This window comes from Rissa tridactyla, chromosome 2, assembly GCF_028500815.1.
Source record: "Rissa tridactyla isolate bRisTri1 chromosome 2, bRisTri1.patW.cur.20221130, whole genome shotgun sequence".
NCBI classification, from domain to species: Eukaryota; Metazoa; Chordata; class Aves; order Charadriiformes; family Laridae; genus Rissa; species Rissa tridactyla.
Genome location: NC_071467.1, coordinates 93,912,516 through 93,931,128, shown reverse-complemented (window position 1 = coordinate 93,931,128; position 18,613 = coordinate 93,912,516). Strand labels below are relative to the sequence as shown.

General features: G+C 44.7%; 1 protein-coding gene across 1 annotated transcript in view; it reads right to left on the bottom strand.

Annotated features, from left to right (window-relative positions):
• Positions 1 to 18,613, bottom strand: part of BMP6 (bone morphogenetic protein 6) — a 97,239-nt gene that overhangs the window by 18,978 nt on the left and 59,648 nt on the right. The window contains exon 2 of the mRNA XM_054191887.1: positions 9,882 to 10,074. Within this exon, the coding sequence (XP_054047862.1) occupies positions 9,882 to 10,074 (193 nt within the window). The remainder of the gene's footprint in view (positions 1 to 9,881; positions 10,075 to 18,613) is intronic.

The following is an 18,613-nucleotide window of genomic DNA, read 5'->3' as shown; positions in this document are numbered from 1 at the left end:
GTCTTGCCCCAGCGTTCACAGGGAAATGCAGCCGCACAACTGCATTTCCCCCCCACCCCCAGTTCTGCTTTCTGAGGACACATTTATTCCGTTCTTCTCCCACTAGGGCTGCAAAAGAGAGGCAGGAAGCATGAGAGCTAAAGCTGCTGCACAGCCTCGAGGGAGGTGATTCTACCCCTCTACTCCACTCTGCTGGGACCCCACCTGGAGTCCTGCGTCCAGCTCTGGAGTCTTCAGAACAAGAAGGACCTGTTGGAACAGGTCCAGCAGAGGGCCACGAAGATGATCAGAGGGGTGGAGCACCTCTCCTATGAAGATAGGCTGAAAGAGTTGGGGTTGTTCAACCTGGAGAAGAGAAGGCTCCAGGGACACCTTATAGTGGCCTTCCAGTACCTAAAGGAGACCTACAGTAAAGATGGGGAGGGACTCTTTATCAGGGAGTGGTGCAATAGGACAAGGGGTAACGGTTTTAAACTGAAAGAGGGGAGATTTAGATTAGACATTAGGAAGAAATTCTTTAATGTAAGGGTGGTGAGATACTGGAAGAGGTTGCCTGAGGAAGCTGTGGCTGCCCCATCCCTGGAAGTGCTCATGGCCAGGCTGGATGGGGCTTTGAGCAGCCTGGTCTAGTGGGAGGTGTCCCTGCCCATGGCAGGGGGGCTGGAACTAGATGATCTTTAAGGTCCCTTCTAACCCGAACCATTCTATGATTGTGGGCTGTTTTCGGCAGGGACCATTTTTGCCATCAGTGTTTGCTTAGCAGGCCCACACTCTATGGCCCTACCTGTTGCAAAAGTTGGAGCACGCACAGCAGATGAGCAGGGGATTCCAGCAAGCCAAGGGGCGGTGCTGGAGAAAGGAAAAAAAACATCTGAAAATAGCAACTAGACCTAGCGGAGACAGTTGACCCTCATCAGTATATGCATCAGCTTCTCATCTGCACAAGAACAACGCCATTAGCTTCACCCTATAGCCATGCCAAAAAAAAGAAGTAGTTTAGGAAGTAGACAGATACCATGCTGAAGAGTGCTACACACAAGTAGGTGCAAGCCCATAGTCAAAGCAAAATCTGAAGAGTGAACAAGAAGGTGCAAAACAGACCATATACCGAGCAAGCTGCATGGAACAAAGTATTGAATTTCTAGTCATTACGCGATGACATCGATCCTGTGCAGCGAGGCGGGCAGTGGCCTTCCAAGAGAAAGCACGCAACCATGCACATGGCCACGTCAACAGAAGGATATCAGAAAACTTCAGCATTTGAGAATAACGGAGGCAAGATGAGACCTGAGGGAACAGGAAGGGAGCATGAAGAAAGCAAAAAAATAGATAAAGAAAGGCTGGAAGAAATGCATGAGCCAGCATCATTGAGCAGAGAGGGAGCATTTGCTCTCAGCACAGGCTGAAGAAAGCGGAGTTAGTCCAGAGGTTTTATGCACAAGCAACCCCACGTGCCAAGGACATCACAGGACCTCTGGGACCTGCACAGCAGCACTTTCAAATTCAGTGTACAGGAAAGAAATTTCATCACCAAAACAGGCAGTTTCTTAACATCCTCTCTGCCTAACCCTGCCTCTGGGTTTTCATACAGCTACTGTCATCTCATTGTCACTATGGTGCCTGACACTCTCATCTTTATTTCCAGTGTGCCTAACCACCTGGATGAGTTCAGTCAATGACTTCCATAAGAAGGCTGCTGCAGGCATAATATCTATTAACCTTAGATTATTAAAGGGAAGCAAGTAAATGGGAGAAACTGCAGCAATGAGCTGAAACAATTTTCCTGAGACAAGAGAGGACATTAAATGGGAAGAGGCAAGTTAGAGATTCCCAACTCAAAACAGGAGCTCTTTGTTCTGGATCAGGGCCCTAAAGCACGGTCTCAAGTCCCAAGAAATAGATGGGAGTGTTTCCATGGCCTTCAGAAGACTCTGGAGGAGGACGGAGAAGAAAAGGTCAACGGAGGAATCACAAGTGGCTGCAATAAACAGAAAGAAGTACACAGTTTACCAGAGAAGTATAGCCTGTGTAATTCAGAAGGCAGGATTTAGCTCCAGTGTCCTCAGAGAGCGAGCTGATTTGTCAGATATAAATATCAAATATAGCTACTATTCTGAACGCTGGCATCCCAACCATGTACTCAGGGCATTTATAGGAGAAACAGCTTGCATTTAATTTCAGTGCTTTTTTCCCCCTGTAAGATAAATATTTTGTTAACTGAAACCTCTGTGTAAACCTTTCAACAAAATGTCTCTGGGTGTTAATTCTCTTTAATTGAACACTAATTAGATTAGAATTTAGTCAAATTAGTAACCAGGTCAAGTGGTTAATCTTAGTTACTACTTAGTGAAATGTTCACATTAAAATAATTTCTCTGTTCTGGGTACACATTACAACATGGAACTTTGCTACAGGAAAAACACCAAAGCTATAAAAAGCTAAATTTAAAGAAGCATCTGTTGAACTAGGTTTTTTACTTTCCCACCCTCTCTGGCCTTCTTTCCCCAACCAGGCAGAAGTTTTACCAGGGAGACAGTGAGAACAAACAGAAATCTCACCTTCAAAATGACCAAGTTAAAGGTCTCTAATTTTAATTACGCATCTCGGAACAACATTTTTGGCCCAACTTCAAAGCTCGCAATTACCCAGGTGTTTAAAGGATTGTTACGCATCAACAGCCATTTACCAAAGCATTAATTACTATAAGTCTCTAAAACTTTCCTCAGCTGAACCTTTTTGTTTACTTTTCTTCAAAGACAAGTTGACATAATAGTCTAGACTGCCTAGCAGCAGTTTCTCAAATGGGAATTTTGCACAGAAGTGTGTGGGATTTACATTTTAATTAACGCACTTTCTAAACGCTCTTCTCTTCTGCGTACCTCAGGATCTGAGTCTTTAGTTTGCACTGACATCAACCTTCCGTAGAAGTTATCCTGCGTATAGCAAACTAGCAAGATTATTTGTTCTTGTCCACTAATGATGGACTAATAACTGCCCTCACAAATGACTCAGTCTTACAGAGTTGAACGGAGCTCCACATAGATAAAACTTTGAGATCACAGCCTTTGCAAACCTGTAGATCCATCATCTTGCAGCAGATGTAAGTGCTACTTTGAATTTAAAAGTGTTTATTACTTATAGAACAGACTGTGTGTGAAGCTCGCACAGCATGAGGTACTGCCAACAAATGCAATACAAACCCTTAACGACTTAGGATGTCTCAATGGCCATTACTCCAAAGATTTAAAAGCGCCATACAAAATTTAATCAATCAGTGCTCGCTTGTACAGAGAGCCTCGGGCAAGGGAAAGCCAGCACCCGGAATGAGCTGCCAGGGAAAGCAAAGGCAGTCTCTATCATTTTATGAGAAGATGCGAGGCTCAGTTTAACTGTCCTGAAGAAGCTATACCATCTGTGGGCCAAGGGACAACGAGAGACATGCATGACCTATAAGAGCTCCTTAGAAACGAGGAAGGAAATGTTAAGAGCTGTCAGCCTGCAAACGAAGGTACTTCCAAGGTGAAATAGAAGACCAGCAACTGGGCATTAATTTGCAGGGACTGACAGGGAGGAAAAAGCACTAAACGGAGATGCCAGGACACTATGGAGGGGGGTCTGCAATTTGGCACAGGCATAAAAGAGCCATCCTGGATGCATCCAGACATGAGAAGGCACCAGAAGGGACAGGCAGGTAAGCTCAGCTTCTCGCTGCTCGCTTACCAGCCTCATGCCACCACCGCTCTGTCTGATAAAAGCTCCCCCGGGCTGAAGAAGCTGTCCTGTATCACCGCGGGCATAGCCCCTGGAGATTAAAGTCTGCAGGGGTGAGAGGTTAAGTCTTGTAGACTCACTGGAAAAGCAGCAGGGTGAAATATTGGTTTCAAGGCTGCATCTGGCAAAGAGTAAAAGATCAGAGCCTAGAGCTAGAGGATGTGGCCTCCCCGTGCCAAATCCCTGGTAATCCCCAGCAAAGCCAACACTGATATTTGAGTGCAAAGGTGTCCCCCCACATCCAGCTCAAGGTCTTGAGCTTCACAGCTCTGAGGAATTAACATTTTACCAATAGGAATAGTGAAAAAAGGAAAAATCATCCCAAGTCACGGGGATAGCAGATGCGTTTCTCATTTTCGTGACCATGATTTAATGAGACTACAGGGTATTGCAGCTGTAGTGATGGCCACAGTACTACACCTCAGAGTTTAAATGCAGTCTGAGGCATAAAGATGGGGGAGAGGGCAAAGGGGTTGTATTTATCTTTGTCCTTTAAGAAAAGAAATAAGGCACTGATATGGTATTCTTTGGTTTTGGTAGAAAAAGCCAGCTGGTTACAAAAGGAGTAAGTTTCATCCAGAATAACTTTGACTTTTAAACTACTAAAAACCAACCACTCTAAAACACAACAAACTGCATACCCACAGTGGGAGTTGCACTGAAATGCAGACAGCCGCTTCTCTATAGCATCATGGAAACAGCTCTATCATATACAAATATATGCACACTATATACAAATCTGACCCCAACTTGAAACAGATTGATGCTAGTTTTGTCATTTGTATTACACAACCCATTCCAAAACCCAGTTGAGGACGGTTATTTATTTTCTAAGCTATAAATACTGCCGGCAAATCAATTTGCCCTTTAGATTAGGAGCTCGGATCGCATTTGTATAAATATCCTGTTGCAAAAAGGAAGACTTTATTACCACTGTAACTGGCAGCTAAAATCCAACCAGTGCCTTAACCCTTAAGGAATTGTGTTCAGCAGAAGAACAAACTCCCCAGGTGGTCGCTTTGCAGGGCACACCTATGTCCACAGGTGTCTTATCATACAGGAGGAATCTTTCTGCACATCAAGTCCTCATATTTCACGCTGGGTGAAAACGAAACTGTTTAATAAACTTTGACCATTAAGGTACCGTATCTTCCTTTGATCACTAACACAGGCCACTGTGTTTTTCATAGATCAGTTGTTTGGACAGAGTGGGAGTGTTCTGAGGTCTGCATTAGCAGGATATTTACACTTGAAAACATACTGATGATCCAACCCAAGGACTAACATCTTTGATCAACCATAAACTAGTCCTGACCTGACACCTCTCTGGGTGAGAGCAAGGAATTTTTGAGAAAGGAAAAGAAATTAATGAGCTGTTTCCAGGGACAAACTCATTTCTTCCATTCCCTTGCAAAGGTCTTGCTTACTTGGCAATCCACTCCCAAGAGGTACCAGCAATCACTGAGGGCTTTGCTGGTCCTTTCACAAAATCAGCGCTGCACCTTAGAAACAAGCCCACGTGCAGGGCTTTAGCCGTGCATCGGTACCACCAAACAGAGGAGAGTCGAGGCTGTGCAGCTCCTGCCTGCTGAAACTAAGCTCCCCCTCAGATACGGCCAAGGTGGGACAAGCACCTGGAAGCTGAGCCCACTTGTCTTCCTAAACTGGGTGCTTTGGCAAATCTCCCCACTTTCTGTGCATACCAAAGGAAATAAAAAAGAGAAATCCCGCCCTGGCCTTCAAATGGCACAGTCTCTTAACCTCTGGGGGGTTGGAAGCTGAAGGGCAGCAGCATCCGGCGGATGTGTCACCCGTTCCCCCTCCCACCTCAGCCCCTACAAGTCCACAGCCCGTTTTCAAAACCCAGAGCCATCCCCCTCCAAGCAAACCAGACGTCACCTCAGCCTTGTTTGGTGAAGCCTCTTCTCCACACAACCCGACACGCGTACCGCTGACGGCTGCCCACAAGGCTTGACCTATCCTGAGGATTTCATTAATCTCTTCGCAGCATCCCACTGACAACTCCAGCAGTTTGTGTTATGACAAAACGTGGCCGTTAACTGTGGTTTGGTTATAAAACAAAAGCCTAGTTTCTAGGCACTATTTTTTTTACCTTACGAAAGGGTGGAAGGAATGGGGAGATGAAAATATTACTGACACAAGTGAGTCAGTATTAAAATGTTTTCTTTTTTAAGAGAGAATGTACTTAGACCACACTGTCCTCAATGTGCGTTTCACTGCCTGAAGCCTCTGCAAGTATCCTCTCCGTATTTCTGATGGCTTCGAACGAGAAGAGGGTCAAATTTATCCCCGAAGGTCATGCTATTTCAATCAGCATTGATCTCTGATTGTTCGTGCTCTCTCTGCATACACCCCTATCCAGGAGACCCATTTAATCCTTGCTTTTAGCCTTGTCTACAGTGGCAAAAATCAGTTTGATGATTTAGTAAGTGGTAGAAATTTTAGCCTCAGGCTTGGTTTTGTTTTTAGCCATCAGGGAACGGCCAGCAGTGCCTTGCGATTCCGTGCAGCAGCACGCACATCTGGGCTGGAGTCACACGCTCACGCTCTTACTGTCCAGATGAGCTTTTTTTTTTTCCCCCTTTGCTCAAGTAATACTGAATTAAGCCACTTCATTACACTTAATCAGAGCCAAGGGATACTTCCAGGCTGTGAGCTTTGGTGAAGATTTGTATTTACTGAATCTTTCTCTTATCTCCTGCCCTCCCAAGTTCATTTCTTTGAGAGGTGCAGCCAGGTTTCTTTTTCCTTGGATTTTTTCCCCTCAGAGATGCATGCTGCCTTTCTTTTACGGACTGCCGGTTTAAATCCATACATGCCAGCTGCCCTGTTAAGAATTACTTGTGCCCAAAAGTATTTTTTTAGCTACCAATAATCACTTCAGACAACTGTTAACCTCATAAAAGCCAAGATTAACATGGTGACTTTGAACTTGCTCTCAAGACTGCCAATGTTGACTGAACAGGCACTTTCTGTGGCCTTCAGAGACAAATTTTCCTGACCAGAAGGAATATCTGCCAGCAGAACAGGATGGAAAAAGGTGCTACTTCAACTCCTTCTGTATCACCTGCTAGTTTACCAGCTAGACTTCAAGATCTGTACAGACTCTTTCTTATGCAATAAAATATCACCAAATGTCAGGAAATATCAGGCTGTTACTCAAACCATTATTCCAAAGGAAGTGTGACACAACTTTTTTTAGTTTGGGGGTTTTGTTTTTTGGTTGTTTTTTTTTTTAAGTCAAAGGCAGCTGTTATTTTCTGGCTCATAAGATGTCTCCTAGAATGCAACAGAAGCCTTACAAACATTTAGCAAGTTCCTTCAAAAAATAGTGGTTTGGGCTTTGGGGGTTTTTTGGGTTTGTTTTTTTTGTTGTTTTGTTTTTTTGTAATTTAACCTCCTAATGTTCTTTACAGGAAAAGAAAACATGGTATTCCAAATTAACCCACTGAGACAAAAGGGGGAGAAAAAAGCACTTTGGATTTTTTTTTCCACACAGTAAAAGCGAGTGAGTGAATTGATGATCAAAACCCAAAACCACGCAGAGAATACAGCTCCTTAAGGCCTACCAGAAGAATGTGAGGCATTTTCCCCCTCCATGCAGAGATACTAGTGAACAGCTAAATACAACTTTTTAGTATTTGTTTTCAAGAATGTTTGCAGGCCAAAGCCCACGCGACTGCACGTTTTGAATCTATAGCAGCAGCAGCCTATACAGTCAGAAACCTCAACTGAAAGTAATACTGTAGAGTTGGTGAGCAGCTTCTAGTATCTTATTTTAACGGTCTTTTAATATCTGCATAATTTTAATATATAGGGGACAATTAACATAGGTGACAACTAACATACACTTTTATATACAGAAAAATACAAAGAATACTTACATATGCACATATTTCTACCCAAACACATGTTTTCATATGTGCTTTTCTATTTCACGTGTACATGAAAGAGTCCTTTAAGCTGTAAAAGGGCGGAGAAGGGCACGTCCTTTTTACAGCTTCAAGAACCTGTGAGCCGTCTCTGTGCAGATGGTGTGACAAGTCCCACAGACTCACCCGAAGCCCAAGTTTCTTTAGCCAAACGTCTCCCTCCTTCCCACCAGTAAAAATAAATAAATAAAGAAGAAAAAGAAACAAAAAAGGGAGCCTTGAGGGACTGTATGAGTCAGAGGTTAGTAATGAACTGCAGACACTCATCCCTGGGTCAGTGGTTCACGCCTAAGCCCATGTCAGGAGGGATGGGGAATTGCTGGCAGTCTGGACCTAGAGGAAGCCGCTTCACGATTCCCAGTCCCCTCGACACGGCTGCCAGCAGCGGCAGGAGGAATGTGACAGGAGGGAACTGAAAGACCCAAAAGACTCGCCAGCTCTGGAGAGAGACCACCCTGGTGACCCCCATCCGAGCTGCTGCCTCTGCTCCATCCGTAGGGAGGTCTCTAGCACCCAGAGACGCCCAGCACGTGCAGACCACAAAGTGCCCAGTGCCAAAGGACGTGTGTCACAGCACAATCTGATTTTGGCATGTTTCTGGCATGGTATTTTAAACAAAGATATGAGGTGCCAGCACCGTTGCTGTACAGAGATCTAACAGCCGCTTTTGGAACAGAGTTCGCAAATTGGTTAGGAAAAGGGTACATTAGGGGCCATATCCTGTACTTTTATTCTCTTTCCCGCAATGCATTACTTGTTTGCACAGTTTACCCTGAAAGAAGGTTATATACATCTAAAAGTTGACAGTTCTCCTTAGAAGAGGCAACCTCAGACCTGACGTACTCTGTGCTCTGCTTTGGTGACCAACCTAGAGCAGCGCATCGATCGCTTCCACAGGCACTTGGCAGAGGTTTTCCTCCAGCTCCAGAGGTGGGCTCTCTACTTGTGAAATCTAAACCAGACCAAAACTCAGTATTTTTTATTCAGTGTGGCTACAAACGAACAATACAGCTAACATCTATGAAATCTGCGTGACCGTCTGGACTTCCATCAGCTCTTCAAGTGGGTATTGACGTAACATCCTAACCAGCAAGCACGTTACCCCAGGAGGCACTCCAGCAACCCGCAACTCGAAGCACGAAAGGAACACTGACCTTTCAAAACTAACACCTTCTTCCCCATCACTTATATATCTGAGTATTTCTCTCCATTTCCCTGAAGGCCATGCTCCCCACAGAAAAAATGATTAACTAATGATGTTGCCTTCACATCAGCAAATCATCAAAGGCGGATCTCCCCAAATGGCATTAATGGAAAGGCTGGAGAAAGAAGGACCAGAAAGGAAAACGCCCAGGAAGCCTTCGCAGAGGAAAGAAATGGAGATTTTTTTTTTAAACACTGTTTTTTCTGGTCTCTTTTTTTCTGCCTGCAGCAGAGGAACAGTTAAAGGTCTGACGCATTTCAGCAGAAGTAATGAAACACGTTTGTACCACAGCATTACTCTGACATTTAATTGACCTTGTATTTCCATCTTTTTTGCCTTGCACGATTCCCCCATCAGAAACGTTACCCTTTTTAATCACTCCATTTACACTTGTTTGGACTTACACGTCACAGTTTCTATTCGGCCTCTTTTTTGCCTCTGTCATTGCCACTGAAAGCCCAGGAATGATTCTGTACCCGTGGTCAGCATGCTGAATTTTCTTCTGCTTTATTTACTTTAATGTAAGTCCACCTGAGAGCAGGTCGAGTTTGCACTAATCACCAGAATTTTTGAAAAAGGCTATGCTTTTTATGCTGGTAGTGTTAAGATGAAAGGGTATATGTGTATTTCAGTACGCAAGAGCAATGCCAGCAAAACAACTTTAGCTTACAAATCTACTGCCTCACGTCAGATTCTTGCTCTACTTAAAGACAACACGAAGGTTGCAGCTAAGTGACACCCTAGGCTACAATACCGTGGACTTTCTCAGGCTGAGGTCCATTTTGCACTCTGCCGTGCCCATTTCCCACACGGAAAGGGCCATGCAATAACGCAACCCCGTTAATGTGAACAAAACCAGTATTTATTATAGCAGTCCTCTCAACATGAACGCACAAGCTCAGCCCTCCCCAGGAGAGCGGCTGGTGGCGCAGAGCGAGCCCCCTCTTGCGTACCTGTTCTGATGTTCCTGCAGCACTTGGTAGATGCTGATAAGGAAAGTTTGGTTTTTAAAGCTCCCCGCCACGCAGTCCTTGTAGATCCGAAACTCAGCGGCTGTGACGGCCTCGCCCTCAGGAATCTGAGACAAATTAAACTTGAACTCCTTGTGGTGCCGCTGGTGAGGCGTGAACTCCTTGTCATACTCAACTGCAGATGGGAAAAAGAAAGAAAAGGAAAAAAAGGAACCGTGACTAAAATTTAACAACAAAAGGTTTCCACATACTGCCACCTGTTCCTTAAAAAAAAACAGGAATCTTATTTTTTTTCTCCAAAGATAGCCTTGGCAAGTGCCAGGAAAGCTTATGCAGCTAAAGCCTTTCAAATACAGTACTCGGAAAAGATGAATGTTCACCTTCTCTAGCCAATGCCTTTGAGATTTTTTAAAGAAAGGCCAGCTTTGACAGGTGAAATATAACTGTGCGTGTGCCTCCTGTGCGAAACTCTGAAGCTGTGACTGCCCCCAGCATTTTCCACCTGTGAATCTCCGTGTTCTTTACAGCATTTCCTTAAGCCTCGCACCCCCCTTACAACAGAGGAGACAACTGGCTCCATTTTGCTCTAGCACATGAAGGCACAGACAGAACTAAGTGCTAGCACCAGGTCAACCAATTCCCTATCTGTCCTAAAAACTGCTGGCTTCTGGCTCCCGGGTTTGTGCATTAGCTGTCGGCCTGCCTTGCGAGCACAGTAAGATTGACCCTTGAAATTAATGTAATGTTAAAGTTATCCAGAGCTCCCCTTCCTTTTACAGAAGCTTATTTAAGAATAAGAGAGCTGAGGAGGAGCGACCCCTTTTGCTTTTTGGCTTTAGCCCTCCTCAGGTACACTATCAGATATAGAGTTTAAGACAGATGCAAACCAGAACCGCTCCTTCTTCATGCCTCAGGACTTGCATTTTCTCTGTTTGAGGCTCCCTTTGCAAAATCTGCTTCTAGTCCCACTCTTGTATTACTTGATTACATGGTGGTTTAGTCTGACTTTGATTTATTGTTCATTATTTCTTCTAATTGTCTATTAGAAATTGCTTAAAATATTAACATATTATATAAACATACAAAATTACATCTTCAAAGCCCCGATGGGAAAAAAATAAAACCAAAAAACTGTTCCCACCAGTGCAACTGAAGAAGTGTATGTCAATGATGAATAAGTCGCCATTATATTATCATTAGGGACATGATTACATTCAGAGAAGACGGCGAGGGAAGTACAGATCACTTTTGTTGCTACCCCCGCTTAAGACATCAAACTGCAAAGGCATCCATGAGCCTCCCCTCACAACATCCCATGAGGTAAGCAACAATCCCCGTTTTACAGCTGGGATACTGAGTCACCAGGAGAGTGACTTGTCCAAGGACAGGCAGCGGAGGCTTGTGGTAGAGCCAAGAACGACGGCCAACGTGCTTGAGGTTGATTGCTTTACCCACAGGTTACCTCCTTGGAGAGCAGATACGTCTCCTGGCCGCTGGAAAGAGCCTACGGAGATTTTTCCTTCTACCTTTCCCGACTGCCTGTTCCTCCTCATCCCCCAGTCCCAGTTTCGTCTGTGTCCTCTCCCTTTCCTTTGGCAGCCCTTTCATGTGAGCTGCTTCATCTGGCTGGGTCCCCATCCTGGCTCCCTGCGAGACAGTTAGTCACATCCTTCTCTTTGAAGCTCGCCTGGAAATCTTTTCACCTCCACATGACTGCTGCCGAGCATTTTGTGGGACACCACATTCGGAGATGCTGCGTTAAAGAGCTGCCACGGGGCAAACAGGCAAACTCACAAACCACTCATCTATCTGAGCACTTTAGATGTCAAATGACTGACACACGCCAGGCACCAGACCCTGTGGCTTCCAGAAATGAGGTGGCAACACCCAGCATCTCCATCAGAGACTGCATGATGGTATACCACTCTCTTCCAGTGCCACCTAGGAATTACCTTGTTGGCCAACTGGGCTTTCCTTTGAAGCATCCAGCCTTGTTTTTAACTGGGAACGACTCTGGCAATGCTGGACTGGTTGGCATCACTTGTGTGTGCGCCCTCCAAGAAGGGGCCCGAGTTGTCTCGCTACGCCCCAGCCCGAGGCAAATGCCACAGGATCCACTTCCCAAAACGGAGTGGCCATGTACTTTCAGAAACTCGCAAGCATTCAACCAACAAGAAGCCATGTTCAGCTGCTTGCAGCAAGACAACGTGCCCAACTTGGCCTTTTTTACTTGCTGCTACAAGATGAGAGGATGTAATTAATGGTGAGGGAATGTCTAAATCCGTGGGTTTGGAGAGACATGCGTATGAAGCAACGATTCTTGATTTAGAACTTGCTAAGTCCTTGCTCATGGATGCAATGAGCAGCTGAAACCCACGTCCCCTCCTGTGCTGTTGCGGGGACGAGCTGACCTGCGGGCGAGATGCAGCAAGGCGGCTTTCCCCCGGGCTCACAGCAGAGGACGATAAAGGAGGATCAGGAAGAGCAAGGGGAAGGACACAACCAGGATGAGCAGCAGAACCCCATCAGGGTGCCGGAAAACTAAAATTACACCAGAGAGAAACAGCAAAAGGAATATTCAGCAGTTCCTGCCAGCTATGGCCCCACATCAAGATGTGATGTGGTCTCCAAGTGCATGATGCAGAGCCATCCCACCCGGCACGGGGCTCAAAATAAGCCCAAACATCACGTTTTGTTGTTACTGTCTGACCTCAAGTCAGCTAAGGCAGCCAGACCTCCACGTGTCTCCACTACAAAACAGTCAGTTTAAAAGCGATATAGCCACAGTCAAATCCTTTAAATCAGTATTTTCCCATACTCCTCCCTCTAAAAAGTCAAACACAAGCCACAAGAGGAAGAAAAACCCACCCAAACGCCACTACAGAGCATCAAAAGTAGCAGCAGGTATGATGCTTGACTCCAAGTACTCTTTCCCAGTTTAAAACTTGCCCGATATATTTACAATAGTATTTTCCTGTTTTTTAAAACTTTCTTCCTTTATCCCCGTCCTTGTCCGAATACCCCACACAATCACAGAAGCTGACTAAACTGATTACAGGGGAAACATTCAGACCGATTTCATTATCAGGCTTGACAGAATAAACAACCTGAAATGCACAAACAAGGAAACCTTTTTTTAATCCTTCAGATTAAGTAATTTAGCTTTGTCTCTTAGAAGAAAGGCACATTCAGAAAGAAATACTTGTAAGTTGACGGTGTCCTCCTCAGCTGCATTCAGAAGCATCCCTACAACATCACAGGATGGAAAAAAACCTACATTAAGCTTGTATGAAGCAAGTATAAAAGTTTAACGAGTTGGAAAGTTTTTCTGGCTATGTATCTTCCCCATGATACAATGGAGAGTGTTTTTTTTTTCTTTGTGGGAGTGGTGAGATATTTAAGTTCTATATACTCATTGTCACCCCATCAAGTTAATAATCAACTGTTTTCATTCAGCAAGACAGCTTAAAAATACAAGATGCCAACAGTTCTTCTCTGGGGGCTTTTTACCCCCTGGAAAGTGTTCATTTTTAACAAAGAAGTCACGTTTTAGAATAGTAAAATTTGGACAGGCAAGATCTGAGCTGCCGGTTCCCAGGATTACCCAGTCTGTATTGCAATCGCGTTACAACGCGTCTGATGACCTCGTATGCAAAATGCAGAGAGTGTACGCCAAAATGCAAGGCAACAAAAAAAAAGGACAAATCCTTTCTCAAGCTGCTTTCCAAATATTTTTCTTTTCCCCACGTGAATTCGTTCAGGTCAGTCGGATCGATGATATATGAAATCCAAAGCTAATTTCCATCCAAAGATGGACACGCGCATGCCCTGACTGTGCAAAGAGCTCGCAGGGAAAATCGGGCATCTCACAGGCGGGGCAGGTTGAAAGCGAGCAGCCCTGAGCGCTGCTGGCCTCCCGTAACCTCTGCCCAGTACTGGCCAGAACATCAGGACCAAGATGGGCAAACCCAGGGATTTTAGGGTCATGACATGAACTACAGCCGTATAAAATTTATCCTCGTGGCCAGACTGTATTATCCTGAACTTTATTACTCATTTGCCAGAGTACCTCCTTGGAGACTACAGATGCAGGCACGCATTTATCAGGGCGAGTTGGGAAAGGAGATGGCAAATAGAGGTTTTAGCCCATCACGGGTGCATGTCCTCTGAGCCAAGGGGACTGTCCACTCCACGGTGCAGGTCTCTGTCCCCATCCTGGCTGGCGCTTCGGCTGCTCCTTCGCTTGCAACACAAAGTCAGAGCTGCAGACACCAGGAGTACTCGCCCCTAAGTTTTCATTACGGCTCATTTCTGAGCAGAGCGGCTGAGCACGCACAAAGAGTTAACAGAGAAGCCTGCCAGTAGCTCTTTACATTCCCCTTAACAAATATTTTTAAATACTATACAAACACAACACTATTGTTAAGCAGTTAAAAAGGCAAGAATGGCAAAATTAGGGTTACTGTGGTTTTGAATTTTGTGTATTCTAATTCTAACCCAGTGTTGCAATAGCCAATTTCAGCACAAAATGTCCTTGGTTTAAAAATAACATACTGTTTACAATACTTGTTACTTTAAAAACACTGCACCGAAAAAAATTAATTAAGAAATTAACACAATGCATCTATTTTGGTAACTATACCATTCTACTTCCATTTGAGTGTGTTACATATACCTTGGACCAAAAGAAATGTAACCCTAATAATGGTCATGGAAATAAACTCTCCTTGTGTATAGGAATTTTCAGCATTTAGTTTTTGATCTGAAGTAACTGGTATGCAGAAATAACAGGACAACAGTCTTTCCCGAGTAAACACAATTTTCACTTGGAACAGTAGCACCAAGCGTCAACGCTATTCGGTGGTTTTCTCCAGTTCTCAGCTGTTGAGAAACATGTTAGGTAAGGTCCTCAGGTGAGAATCTCAGCGGTGGCTGAAAAAAGTCTTTAGTTCATACTCTAGGAGCGAAAGCCAAAAATATGTGTACTCAAAACCTAGAGCTCCAAAAGCAAACTTTCTGGAATATATTGTCTATATAAATTATTATAATTTCTACAGCAACCCGGCTTGTTGGAGGGGGCTGGGAAGGAGAGGGGTTGCAAATGAATGATACCTGACTATTTGGGATGGGACGTTCTGCATCCGTCCTGTCCCCAGCAAGGCTGAAACTTCTGAATGATCGTTTGCACCCCAACATGTTCGACTTGGCTTTGCAGGACCACTGCAACCACATTCCAGCAAAAGCGACCAACATTCGTCACCTCTTGCACAAGTATTGCACGAGTTTTGCACAAATATTCATGAATTCAGTTTGAGTTCAAATATAAGCCATTCCTAGTCATTTCTTCTCAGCCTTCACGCATGACTCCCTTGCTAATAAAATGAGAAAGCCCCTGAAAACTGGAGTCGCTAACAGGAGATTCGCCACCACAGCTACATAACAAGCTCAGAGGCAATTTCTCCGTTGTACATCACCAATTTCTGCATTAGGTCAACAGCATTTATCACATCTGGAGGAACGAAGCAGTGGATTAGGCCCCAAATACTTTACGCATTACCACAGCTCCAACAGTTCCCTCTAATAAAGGGACCATGTACAACATATATTACTGATCTACTGCTGCAACCTTACAGCTGCAACACCAGAATTTCTTCAATAATAGCTGTCAGTGGTTTACACAGGACAACATTTATGTAAGCTTAAAAAAAAAACAACCTTCAACCTTGGTCACAGTTATTGTAGACAGAAGCAAAAGGCAGTAAGAATAAAAATACAGGGTGGGATTAATATAGAAGTTAGTTGTACTTTTATAAGACTAACTGACACACAGTGGGGGAGGACAGAAGATAGGAGCTTTCAGGCATGCAAGCCTTTCGTGCATCCAAGCTGAGGGATGTCCGACTTCAGTGTAAGACTCAGTCTTCGTTTGGGTCTTACAATTTGCCTCCTATTTCAAAAAAAGTGCTTATCTAGACAATCAGACACACGGATGCGACCTGCAGCACATCCTTTTTACTCTGAAGACACGCCCAGGATACGCTTGAAGGCTTGTCTGTATTTTCCACATCTACCAGGTCAATCTGTAAAAAGACACCAAAGTCTCCCAAATAGTCCCGCCTCACTGGCAGATGATTACAACTGTAGAAGCAGTGTTACTAACAAAGATTAAAGCTGACCTTTATTCCGAAAATAAGCAGTATTTCCTAAATACTGTGTAAAAAAGAGCAACAAGTACAACACAAAGGGCACAAAGTACCAGTTTAACGTCTTAAAATGGGAAGAACAGAAGACTAAAATGCTTCACACCTCCTTTCTGCTGGTTAACAAGGAAACAGAAGTTACGTTGTACCGAGTGGACCCGCAGGTGCAAGAGCAGGCCAGCAGCAAAAACAGATGGCTCCAGGAAGCAGTGAGGATGCACCAGGGAAAGAAAGGACCGCTGCTGTCTGGTTTTCACACTTACATAGAGTACATGCCACTGTCATTGGATACCAGGCTACAGAGACGTGCGGTATAACCCGCTGCAGTAACACCCTAAATCCACTGCTGCTTAGAGACAGGACTGACCGCTTTCTCTTTACAGTAAGGACCCAAAAAAAAGCAAAACCTTCCCATTCTCCAAACTAAGATTTATTAGCATGCCATTTCACAAATAAGTGAGCAAGAAAATTCTTTAAAGTAGAAGAAACTCAGGTGAGACGTTAAAATAAGAGGTCTGAAAGCAAATCCTCCCCTGCCCAACTTGTGCAAGGGTGGGGGAGATCCCTTCTTCCCACCTTGCTCTCAGCCCAGCGACTTCAAATACCTTCCACGATCACAGCAGCTCCACACAGCCCCTCAGGATCTACAAGACAAGACTGTTTTTTTCCGTCACCCTGACTGTGGTGACAGATCCATCCCCTACATCAAGCGCACTGCCCACTGCTCCTGCTGCCGCTCTCCTACGTGCCAGGTCTCCCCAGATCCCTCTCTTTACCCCCCCTTCTGAAAAGCAGAATGAGCAAAAATAACTAATTTTAAAAAAGGAGCGGTCCCTCTGCTTCACAGACACCTCCCCCAGATTTGCAGTACAGCATCCCCAACGAACAGACCAAGGTTTGTTCTCATAGAGAAGAGCATGTAAAAGCTCACCAGACATCAGTAATGAACTCTTCCCGCTTGCACTCTTGGTGATAAAAAGCAGTTTTTCAACAGAAAAAAAGTTAGGATACTTATGGTTGAATCTGGCATTGCACCTTTTGTTGATCCCTTAGGGTCCAGCTGAGGTGGTCGAGAGACAACAGCTAGCTGTGCTACCACAAATATAATGCAATTGGAAATTAATGCCTAGGCAGCTTAAAAATAAGGAGATTCAAGGCCAAACAACTCCAAAAGGGTGCTTTCTTCGAAACAGCTATAGTATCACATCTGGGCTGCCACAATATAAAGTGGAATTATTCCACTAACTTCAGTGGAGCGATGCCAGTTTACATCTGATGAAGACCTGGCTTTATGCTCGATAGCTGTGAGTGCCAGAAAAGAATGACTCAGAAAAATAACCCGTCATTAATCCAATCCCAATGTAATTATGGAGATTAAATTTAAACAATAGCAAATCACTCTCTAAACACAACACTCTACAGAAGATCTTCAAAGGAGGAGGGCTTTCTACTTTTGGACAAAAAATACAACTGAGCTCTTCTTTGTTTCTTTGCGCTGGGAATCAAGTTGGAATCGCCTTGTAAAATGAGATTAAAACAGTAGCACAACAGCTTCCTTTCAGGATTCTTGAACCAAAGGCAGTCTAAAAATCAAAATAATGCACTAACCAAATATATAACACCCACGGGACACCAGAAAGTACTAAAAGGCATTTTCACAGTATCCACAAAGATGCCTACTGTATGGCCAGTAAAGCTTTTCCACTCCGTGCTGGGAGGCAGGTGGCAGTGGGGACCAGCCTCGCTCCAGCACATGATGGGAAGAAATGAAGCGAAGGTGAGGAGGAGGAGGAAAAGGAGGAAGAGGAGGAGGAGGAGGAGAGCCTTCGGGATAGCGCTCTCTGGGGGGATCTAAGCCCGGGAGCTGACTGCAGGCCACCGGCATCCCCACCATTCTGGGGCACTCACTTCTGGGCTTCCTGTGCTGACCCCCAGCAATAACAGAGATCGCAACTGCAAAGGCAGCTGCCGCCTTCGTCCCCTCCCTGTGGCTTCTGAACACAAATGTTAACAAAACTGGTATTTTCTTTCCATACGCTGGCACGTACGGCAGGTCCCTGAGCTGAAAACGGTGTTGTATCTTAGGAAAACAAAACATCTTTCTGCTTAAGAGATGCCAAATTGCTTTATCAAAGGCACTACTGTTTGTATTTTTGTGGCCATATTAATGCAGTTCCCACTGAGAAGCTGATAAAGACCCTGACTGCAAAAACACCCCTCTGGAGGAAGTCATCTGAAGCTATTTCTGTATTGAGCTTCCAAATAATTTATGATTAAAATAATATTATGCTTTCCAAAACCCATTTCTACTTCACAGCCAGGTTTCATGCACGCAGACCCAGCGTTTGGGAAAGGCGGCGATGTTCTCAGCCTGCCGGCAGGGACACAGGATAGGAAGCGCTTCGCAACTGTGCACGTGGAGGGAAGCGGATGCTCCTACCGCTCCTGTTTGCTCCTTTGGCTTTGTGTTTGCTCCTGCGCCCATGCCCACACAGTATCTGGCCGGGACACGTA